This window comes from Triticum urartu, chromosome 1, assembly GCF_003073215.2.
Source record: "Triticum urartu cultivar G1812 chromosome 1, Tu2.1, whole genome shotgun sequence".
Taxonomy (NCBI): domain Eukaryota; kingdom Viridiplantae; phylum Streptophyta; class Magnoliopsida; order Poales; family Poaceae; genus Triticum; species Triticum urartu.
Window position 1 is genome coordinate 19,608,988 of NC_053022.1, and position 10,880 is coordinate 19,619,867.

At 50.5% G+C, this 10,880-nt stretch overlaps 1 protein-coding gene across 2 annotated transcripts; it reads left to right on the plus strand.

Annotated features, from left to right (window-relative positions):
* The first annotated feature begins 486 nt into the window (after positions 1 to 486).
* LOC125543668 (receptor-like cytoplasmic kinase 176) lies at positions 487 to 4,018 on the plus strand. 2 transcript variants are annotated; one of them, XM_048707105.1, is made up of 6 exons: positions 491 to 1,062; positions 2,067 to 2,383; positions 2,473 to 2,608; positions 2,684 to 2,826; positions 2,920 to 3,043; positions 3,336 to 4,018. In XM_048707105.1, the coding sequence occupies exons 1-6, from the start codon at positions 1,005 to 1,007 to the stop codon at positions 3,767 to 3,769; spliced, it is 1,212 nt and encodes a 403-aa protein (XP_048563062.1). In that variant the 5' UTR covers positions 491 to 1,004; the 3' UTR covers positions 3,770 to 4,018. The 2 variants fall into 2 exon arrangements, with proteins under 2 accessions (XP_048563054.1, XP_048563062.1); XM_048707097.1 differs by having other exon boundaries at positions 487 to 1,062; positions 2,473 to 2,826.
* The last annotated feature ends 6,862 nt before the right edge of the window (positions 4,019 to 10,880 follow it).

A 10,880-nucleotide genomic window follows, 5' to 3' on the forward strand; every position in this document is an offset into this window, starting at 1 on the left:
CCTCTGTTCCTAAATATTTGTCTTTTTAGAGGTTTTAAATGATGACTACATACGGAGCGAAATGAGTGAATCTATACTTCAAAATATGTCTATATACATCCGTGTGTGGTGATCATTCGAAATCTCTAGAAAAACAAATATTTAGGAACGGAGGGAGTAGTATACAAGAAAACATACCGGCATTCTCAAAAAATAATAATAATACGGGCACATGAGCGATGAGGCACATCGTACATTTTGGCATTGTTTAAGCACTTGTAGATAATACCATGGCGGTAAGTTTTGCGTTGGTTTGATCTTTTGCCCCGCGGATAAGCTCGGCTGGCCAGGTGCCCGCGCCCGTGCGTGCCCCTCTCGACTCCACGCAGCCGGACCAGGCCGAAAAAAATAGAACGCGGGGCCCGCTTGCCATCGTGTCGACGCGGGCGAGCAGAGGCCAACCCCAACCAGCACCCCGCCCGCGCCGCCCCTCCCTTTCCCTCGCCTTTTCGGCCCCATCAATGGCTCCCTCCACCTCCTTCTAGAAGCCGCCTGCCCCACCACCCGTGCTAGCGGTAGTGTATCGGGTTCCCCTTCCTTCCTCCCTCCCTCCCTCTCCCTGCCCGCACTGTCCCATCGCCCGCCCGCCCGCTCGCTTTCTGCCTTTCCCCCGCTCGCTGGGTGGCGGTGGTGGTGGAGGAAGTTGGAGGCGGGGGGCCGGCCGGCGCACGGGGAAAAGGAGGGGCGGAGGGGGACGCACGCAAAGGCAGATATACTTTCCACCGCCAGACTCCTCCTGGCTGGAGGAGTTCCGATTCCCCCCCCTCTCTTTCTCTCTCTTCTTTCTCTCTCTCTCTTTCTTGCTCTGGAAGCAGGGGAGGAAAGGGGTTCTGATTTGGGCGCGCCGTGGTTCGGTCCGGCTGATTTGGGAGGTCTGCTCGCTTGATTCGGGTTCGCTGATTGACGGGCCGGTTCATCTCCGGCGGCTCCATTCGAGGGCCGGTCCGGCGAGCGAGCCAGTCGCCATGGGGAACTGCTGGGGCGCCAAGATCAGCTCCGACAGCTCCTCCTCCTCCCCTACAGGTGCGTTCCTGCGTCTTCCTCCCTCCCTCCGCCTCCTCATGCTATTTCACAAATCTTTTTACCACTACTACAGTATATACTAGCAGTACGACTAGTTCATAACTAATCTGTGCCCATAGGGTCCAATAAACAAATCCCGAATGAAAAACAAGTGCTCAACAAACCATTTCTCTTTCTCTCTGTCTCTCTAATCTGGTGGTTTGGTTTGTGCCGACTTCGTGCTCTGCATCTCTTCTCTCCTCCCCGAAACCAGCCTTCGGTCATGCTGATTCCATTTCGGTCCAATCCAACTGCTTCAACATTGGGTAAACAGCAGGTTCAGTTAACTACTGTAGTAACTTAATCCGGTTCCTCCCAAATATCAAGTAGAATACCACCCAATAAATCACTGGTCTGTGTTAACTCTCTACGAGAACTACTTTGCATCTCTTCACTTTTTTCCGGAACTAAAACTAGAACTGGGTGATGCTGATTTCGTTCCGTTTAATATTTGGGAACACTAAATTCAGTGCAGCACAAACTTAATTTGTCTCCTATAGGAAAATTCAGTCCATCCTTTGGAAAAATCTGTCGCGAGCTTGGACTCTTCCTCTTGGGCTGCTTCATGTGTAAGGAATCATGCCTGTCCGTTCTGGGCCTAGGGGAGAGGAAGCTTCGGATGTGCATGCTTCTGTTAACTTCATCTGACTTTTCCTCTGATTTTTCTGAGTGCCCAGTTCAAATCAGACTGAGAGGAAAGCTCAAATTTTGATGCTACTTTTGGCTAAATCCACGTGCTTCCATTCAAAGTTATTGACTGTCCTGTTTTGGATGTTCAGTCTTCTTTTCTAAGCGAAACTAGAGAGCGAAATGCATATTTAGTCCGACCTAACTTATCCATGATGAACCTATTTTCTGTTCAATGTTAGGCAGATAGGATAAATGATAAGGGACATCAACTTATTTATGCTGAAATGTGATTGAATAATCTCTGAAAGTCTGAACCATCATCCTATAATGACCAGGGACGAATTCCAAGTATGCTAGTAGGAATGGGGCGGCCTTGAGCAGCTCCAGCAGCTATGCCTCCGCGGCGTCAGTGCCACGGAGCGAGGGTGAGATTCTGGAGTCAGCGAATGTCAAGGCCTTCTCTTTCAATGAGCTGAGGACCGCCACGAGAAACTTCCGGCCGGACAGTGTGCTAGGCGAGGGAGGGTTCGGGTCAGTCTTCAAGGGGTGGATCGATGAGAAGACCCTCACCCCAACCAAGCCTGGCACCGGGATGGTCATTGCTGTGAAGAAGCTTAATCAGGAAAGCTATCAGGGCCATAGGGAATGGCTGGTTAGTGACAATTTTGCCTGCTGGAGATGGGATTTCTTGTTCATTTCAGTTTTGCATTGTGTCTGACATGCTCTTCCTTTGGGACGCAGGCTGAAGTGAATTACCTTGGACAACTATCGCACCCGAATCTTGTAAAGCTCGTTGGGTACTGTGTTGAAGACGAACAGCGGCTTCTCGTCTACGAGTTCATGCCTCGTGGGAGTTTGGAGAATCATCTCTTTAGGAGTAAGTGCCTGGCCTTTTACTTTCCCTATTCGCTGGGTGTTATTCTACAGTTTTCTAAAGTGTCTGAACATTCAGGGAGTACACATTTCCAGCCGCTCTCCTGGAACCTTCGGATGAAAATTGCCCATGGAGCAGCTAAGGGGCTCGCGTTTCTCCACAGTGACAAGGCCAAAGTCATCTACCGTGATTTCAAAACCTCAAATATCCTCCTAGATGCGGTATATATATCCACAGCCTTGAAGGATCTTTTACTTTGTGTCCGAAAAATATCTCTATCAGTCGATCTGACAGTCACGCAATTTCTTCTTCAGAACTACGACGCAAAGCTCTCAGATTTTGGCCTGGCGAAGGACGGACCGACCGGTGACAAGAGCCATGTGTCCACAAGGGTGATGGGGACATATGGGTATGCTGCACCAGAATACCTTGCAACAGGTAGCTTGGTCATTCCACTTTCAGAATCCTCAGCTGCACAGATATCTTGCTGAAAATCTAACCACACGTGCCTGAATCGTGATTGCGTTGTCACTCTGGTTGCGTCATCAATCAAGATGCCAAACTTAACTAATTTTTCGGTTACAACCTTTCAATCCTCATGTGCCCAAATATGTTGCTGAAAATCTGAACACATCTACCTGAAACGTGCTTGCATCGTCACTCCGGTTGCGTCATCAACCATCATGCCGAACTTAAACTAATTTTCCTGCTACAACATTTCCATGATCAGGCCACCTGACCACGAAGAGCGACGTGTACAGCTTCGGCGTGGTCCTCCTGGAGATGCTGTCGGGGCGGCGCGCGGTGGACAAGAACCGGCCGACCGGCGAGCACAACCTGGTGGAGTGGGCGCGGCCGTACCTGACGAGCAAGCGGCGCATCTTCCGCGTCCTGGACCCCCGTCTGGGCGGGCAGTACTCCCTCGCCAAGGCCCAGAAGGCGGCGTCGCTGGCGCTGCAGTGCCTCTCGGTGGACTCGAGGAACAGGCCGAGCATGGAGCAGGTCGTCGTGGCGTTGGAGCAGCTCCACGACGCCAAGGAGGGAGGTAACAGCCCTCGCCCGCAGCTGCAGAGGAAGCCGAGCAGCAACCGGAGCCTGACCGGCTCGAGACCATCGTCGACCAAGGGGAACAACAACAGGCCCGCTTCGTCGAGACCGGTTTGACCGGTCGAGTGGGATCACATAGCATAATCTACTAGAGAGATGCGTTGAGGTGTAATGTATGTATGGTATAATAGGGTTTTAGAGTGGTGATCTGCGAAGAGGCAGCGGATTTGTGAATGTTTTGTGCCTGTGTTGTAGGGTTGTACCTTTGCAGCTTCTAGTGTTGGTATGTACAGCTTGTATCTATCCGGTTGTAGCTTCTAGTGTCTGTATGTAGTTATTTTTGTCAATGCCTGGTTGCTTTGGTTCTGACTCATGACGCCCAGAGGCTTTGTTTACATCATCTGATTTAGATGCATGCACCCTGTTAAACCAAACCCTTAGAATATGAAGATGAACAGTGTATATTACTATGTAAGAACATATTTGACACTTCATTTATCAAATGTGAATGAACAATGACAGGGATGTTGACCATTTTGTTGATATCATAATCATATAGTGCTAGTATAGTAGTAGTATATGTTCCAGAGAATGTCACCTTCTGTAATTTTAAACGGTTGGCCACATTGATCTTTTTTATTTACTTGGTGGGTTCGGCCAAATTATCCTTGTTTTTTTAGGGGTTTCAGCCAAATTGTCTGGGCAAGCGTATGGCGGCGGCCCAAGGCAGAGCACGCAGCAGCTCAGCCGCCAAAACAGAGCTCGCCATCGCTCCCCTCCGGCCCAACTGCCGCTCCTCCTCCTCCTCGGTCGACGCCGGCGCCGGTGGATGGCTCTGCCGCGCCAAATCGAGCCCCTCACGCCGCGAGCCGCTCCTCCTCCTCAGCCTGCAATCCCCACCGAGCTCCGATCCCCGCCGCCGTCAGGCTCCTCCGATCCGCGGGCGATCGCCGGGGCGCCGCCAAGATCAGCCCCGGCTCCTCCCGTTCCTTTAGGTGCGCGTTTTTATTCTTCAGTAAAATAGTACTCCCTCTGTAAATTAATATAAGAGCATTTAGATTACTAAAGTAGTGATCTAAATGCTTTTATATTAATTTACGGAGGGAGTACTATACTTTGATAGATAGATTTCAGACTGCTGTACTTCATTAACTGACTAGCAAAGCTGATAGATAGATCTCATCTTCTCTGTTCCTGTTGGATGGTAAAATTTGACATGTGCTCTTCACGGAGGTAATCAGCTAAATAGTATTCTGGCGTCCGATCGACCAGGTTAATACTCACCATAACAACGAATGTTTTGATGATGAACTATACTAGTTGCAAAACCATATGAAAACATCCTTCTGGACAATGTTAGCCCCCGTCATGATTTATATTACTATTATTGCAGGCACTAATGCAATGGAGAGATTATCAATTGTGTTTCCTCATGATATAGTTACTGAGAGTAAACACCATCTGTCAGCTTCATGGATTCTTTTCCAAGATTTTACTTTGTCTTTCTTCTTGATTTTCCAGTCGTGCAAAATACAATTGAGAGAAAATTTAAAAAGCACACAAGTGGGCCATGGTGCTTCTCCGGTAGGTACAACACAGATTTTGGTACGCTCATCTGTTTCATACCAAGAAAGCCTTTTTAACACAATGGCATTGGTATCGATGTTAATGCCCAAGTTACTATTCTGACAGGAATTTATCCGAGAACAAGGTGGCCGATTGAGCATGCCGATGCTCTACAGATATGCTCAGTAATTTCCCATTAGGTACGTACTTGTTGTTAGATACAGTGTTCTCTGAGTCTGTATGTGTAGTGGGCACGCCAGTATCACATTAATTTTGGTGATGGTATTCATATTATTAGGTGGGCAGAGATTACTCCAAAGAGGAGACGTCCTTTGTCTTGCAAATATGGAAATACCAGTGCTCAGTTATCCAGAAATTCCAATGGTATGTTCAAGCTTGGTGTAATTACTTTGTTCCTCGTTCTTGATTTGTTACAATCCTACAAGGTATCACTCAAAGAACTTTATTAGAATTGTAACAGCTGATTTTGCTTCTACAATTTTGTTTTATGCACCACCTGTACATTGCATCCCCAGTCGGGCATTTATATGCCTTGAATGGAACAATGAAATATCGATGATGGTATTCATATTATAAGGTGTACGGAGAGTATCATGTTAATCTTGATGATGGTATTCATATTATTAGGTTAAACGGAGAGTACTCTGAAGACCAGGCTTTGCTTTGTTTTGCAAGGATGGAAATGCCGATGTTCAGTCATTTAGAAAAATATATATTCCAGTGGTATGTTCAAGCTTAGTGTAATTACTATCTTCTTCGTTCTTGGTTTGTTACAATCGTATAAAATAGCACTCGAACAACTTAATAAAAATTGACACTAGGTGCTTGGTGCCAGAGACCTTGCACAAACGCCTGCATGCCATATCATCTGATTAGAGACGCTACAGAATAATAAGTCGAGGAACATGTGATTAGATAAGAGATAGAAGAAAATAATAGAATAGTCAAACAATCCAAATCAGAATAGGAGAAGCATTGGGCATACATTGTATATCTCACTCTCACCCACAACCTACTCACATATGCCCCACCAGCAACTTCAGGGTGTTATAATTTCCCCCTTGAAATTACCAAATACTTCTATCATTCTAATTTTCTCTAATAATTTAAACTTCTACCCTTAAGACAGATGGGCGCGGCAACGCACACATTTCTGTTCTAGTGGACATCGTATGAGGCGTCCAAACCAGGGGATGAGTCAGACCTCTTCTCTCCAGGGACCTTTCGACGGCCTTTGTCTTCTCCAGAGCGGCTGTGGCTTTTCCCTTGAGGGAAGGAATTTTCGGCTGTTGAGCACAAAGAAGGGAGCCCGGGCACAAGATCTCAGCCGTTCTCGCCTCAGAGGAGGGGTCCACGTTCCCTGTCATCGGCTCCTCGGAGGGCACACTAATAGAGTACTGAGGGCCCCTTGTCCTGGAGGTGCTCACGTACATGGTTGACTAGCAAGCCTCCCAACTGCCAGGAAATGGAAAGCTGAGATGCAAAGGAAGTAAGGAACATAAAACAAGCAAACCAATGGGAGGAAAGAGTTAGCGCACGTGGAAGACAAAAAGCTGGCACAAGCCAGGAAGGCGCGTGCCATCATAGGCGGCTCACGGTTGCTGGTCTGGCGCACCTTTGACATGATTCGCAAGGCTGTGAGCCCTGCCTAGCACCTCCTTGCCGAGGCACCATGGGATGTCACCCAAGGTGGTCAGCGCCCACATGGGTTGACATCTCAAGTGCACAGGCTAGATCCGACTCTTGATGAACTCATCCATGATCCCCCTTCCCAAGCGCCCTTTGCTCACCAAGGCCGAGATGAGAGGCTCTAGAGCCCGGGTCGCTTTTAGGTCCACCTGAGAAAGGATCTCCTCCTAGGTTGATGGCTCCCTAGTGCTGAACGCCATCACGCCATCAGGGCCTGCATTGGCGCAGTAGAACTGTAGGCTGTGCCAACCCATGTTTGAGGAAGGGGCGATGATCTACGACGCCCCCTTGATGCTCCTCCTGGTGAAGCAAGGGCATCTGACTTGAGAGAGCTCTTCCTTGGAGAAGTAAAGCTTAGTGAAAAATAGAGCTTCCCATAAAAGCAAAGTCGGGCTTGACCCCCAAGAAGCCTTCATAGAGCACGATGAACTCGATCACCTGAAGGACACTGTGGGGATTCAGGTTGTGGATCTCCAGCTCATAATACTAGAGCAACCCACGAAGGAAGGGGTGGACCGTGAGAGAGAATCCCCTCTTGAAAAGGGGGCTAAAGATCATCACCCACGCCCTCTAAAAGTTGTGGGGTACTCTCCTTCTCGGGTTAGCGCCACTGAAGATCATGGGGGAAGACAACCAAACCTTGCAACCTCTCCATCTCGTCGAGGGAGAAGGAGGAGCATCTCCAAATGACGGGCTTCCTCGCCCCTCTTTCCTCGCTGGAGGTCACCTATGGAGCCCTCGCCGTTTCAGAGGACTCTTCCCCATCCACGACGTCCTCCTCCGCAGCTTCTTCTCCTCCCCGGCGTCGGCAAGTTCAACGCTGGGAATCGGCCCACATGCCGCATCTAATGTCGCCTGTGCCTAGCTTAGAATGCAGAATGATTGTGTCCGGCTGCCCCCTCAATTCGGCTGGTGGCGAGGCCGATGTGGGGATAACCATTACTGATGGAACTCCCGGTGTGAGGCTCGGGGACAAAGGGGAAGATGGCTCCATGAGAGCTCGAGGTGAGCCGTGGAAATGCATGGCGGTGGTGCTTGAGTGCGGAGGACGCGGCGAAGGAGATGCAAACTCCTATGGGGGAAGTTGGGGAAGAGATGTGACGGACCCTACCGCTTCTTCCCGAACCCCCTTAAATAAAGCAGGGGGAGGTCGAAAGAGTTCCATACCCGAGGCGTCGTCAGGCGTCACGATGCGGCCATTCAAAGCTTCGATGTGACAAGACGTGTCAGTGACCCTCGGTCCTGCTGATGCCATCAATACCCTTTCTCTCCTTGCGGAACTGAACCGAACCCACTAATAGCGCGAGGTGTCCTGAGAACCTCCCAAAAGACCGTGCGTCATGGGGGGGGGACCTCTCCTTTGATCATGGCAACGGAGGTCGGGGAGTTAGGATGCTACCATTGGACGGAGCACCATAGAAGGATCAGGCAGACAACAAGTCTCACGTCATCCCGCCCGAGGACGCGGAGGTGCTAATGAGGGAACTGAAGATCAAGGCGCCCTTGAAGGATGTGTAACTATATTACTGGGATTGTGGTGCAGCTGCCATATGTGAGCGGTGGGTGGAAAATAATGTTGAACTTGTTCATGACGGTGATACTAGCAACACTAAGGGCATGTTCGGCAGTCCACCAACTCCTTCAAATTCTAGAATCTGCGGAGCAGCTGTTTGCTGGCTCCAAGGATTTTAACTACCGCTCCGGGAGCGGAGCCATGGAGTCGAGGGAAACCGAACGCGGCCTAAGGCTAGTACCATAAGGTTCTAAAGCTACTATAGTATGATTGAACTCTAGTTTGGTCTGGACTTGCTCTATATATATGTTCTTAGCAGAATTGAACTCTAGTTTGGTCTGGACTTGTAAGACTATGAAATCTAGTCATCTGTTCGTAATTAGTGTGTAATCCATAATGCTTTACACATGATGCTCCACAACCAAATGTATGTGATGTTTCCTTTCATCGCACACAATTACTTTAACACAATCGTGTGCCTAGTAGAGTATATAATAATCCCAACACAATTGTATGCGCTATCATAAGTTATCGCACACGATTTGGATGGAGCCAACCATGAGCGGCACTTCACACGTGGTGCCCCTGTTTTGTAACAAGTGCGCTGTTTCCCCATCATCGCACACAATTCATTGATTTTGATCGTGTGCCATGTAGCCCGCACTATTGTGGTGATGTAAGCGTTTGCGCTATCATGAGTTATCACACATAGGACGGACAACCTAACTCTGTGCCCGTTATCACACATGACTCTTTTCAAAATCATGCCCGATGGATCAGCCATCGCACACATTTGACTCTCAGGCACCTAATTTGATTTTTGTAACGTGTGTGATACGTGTGATAACCTGCATCACGACGCTAAGGTGTGCGATAGGTGGAGGCGTGGAGCTTAATAATACCATTTTGCATCAGTGTTTAGAACGTAATCACAAACCAAACTGCCCGTGATTCTGGATAGATCGTTACCATTAAGTTATAGATCCAATCATTGAAATATAATGATGCGTATCAACGTGATGCCTCGAAAGGAACACCGTATTATGCTTCTAGTATATGATAGATAGATAGAATATTCCTCAGGATGATCAAGTGCAACACATTTACTTCCACTCATACTGGATCACCAGCAATATGTATGATATTTAAGTCCGAAAACAGTGTAAGCTCCCTCCCGTGCTGCTCCCGCGGGCGGCCCGGGAGTAACCCCAGTTGCCGCCGCCAACACACACCCACCGTTCCCCCTTCCCTCGCCGCCGTCGGCGGGAGCCGCCGGGCAAAGCCCACGCAGCTCGGCGGTGGCGGGGGGTGTTCCCTCCTTTTGGGGCTGGGCAGTGCGGGCTGCTCGCCTTGGTGGGAGTTCGACCCGATGTGTGGAGTTCGGGAGCTCAGGGAGGCGCGGCATGCTGGCGAGGCGGCTCAGCGGTGGCGTTGCTGCGCTGGTCGCAGCGCAGGCGCGCGAGGTCTCGAGCCCACACGGATCTGGCATCTCGAGGGCGCGCGTTGAGGTGAGGCGACCGTGTCTGGAGGAGCGGCATGGCTGCACTGGGAGGGTCGTGCTCGTGCGCCGGGGATCCGAATCTGGCGCCTTGATGTCGCGCCCTGGCTCGGGTGGCCCGGATCTGGTGTGTAGGGGTGGATGCTGTGGTGCTGCTGGCCAGGCGCTAGGGAGCGCTGCCTCGGGTTTGGGCGGTTGGCGCCGCCGTGGGCGCGTGGGTCAGATCTGGGCCCACGCGAGTTGGGAGCTGGCGCTTGCGAGGGTGCCGTCAGTCGGCGTTGCTGCCGGCCACTAGCAACGCAGGATAAGTTGTGGGAGATGAATGGCACCCTTGTTCAGTGTTGCATCCTCCTGTTGGTGGTTCGGTAAGCTCGACGCTGCTTCGGGTGGGAGGACGAGATGGTGTGGCTGGAGGGAGAGGAATGGCCTCGCTGCGGTTGTTGCATCCTTCGTCGGGATTTGAATGGCCGGTAGGCGTTGCATCCTTGGGGAGATGAATGGCGTTGTGCTAGGTTGCATCCTTCCGATGGGAGACGAATGGCGCCGCTAGGGGTTGCATTCTCCGTCCAGTGGGGGATGCGGATGCAAGGTTGGAAGCATGGCGAGCTTGCCGGGAGGTGCGGTTGGCCGTGGAGGCAGGGATAGTGGTTCGGTGTGTAGGCTGATCGGATCCTGGGTTCGGGCTATGCAGGTGAGACTGCCAGCGAAAGTCGTACTCCGGTTGCGGCCGGAGTCGTCGATGGCGGCGCTTTCAGGCGTCGCTCCCTTGTTGGAGGCATCGATGTAGCTGCTCTCACCTTGCCTTTCCTGACGTGCTCCGGGGGAAAGCCTTGATCTAGTTTAGATCGGACGATGGCGACACTATTCGGCGTTGAGTTCTCTCTTGGGGACATTGTCCTGGAGGTGGATCCGGTCAGAGGGACCCGTGACTCGTGAGGTTG

Bases quoted from the DNA above. Each gene is read 5' to 3' on its own strand.
- LOC125543668 (XM_048707097.1), top strand. From the start codon at position 1,005: ATGGGGAACTGCTGGGGCGCCAAGATCAGCTCCGACAGCTCCTCCTCC. The intron at 1,063-2,066 runs GTGCGTTCCTGC...TATAATGACCAG, and splicing joins CTCCTCCTCCTCCCCTACAG to GGACGAATTCCAAGTATGCT. The intron at 2,827-2,919 runs GTATATATATCC...TTTCTTCTTCAG, and splicing joins CAAATATCCTCCTAGATGCG to AACTACGACGCAAAGCTCTC.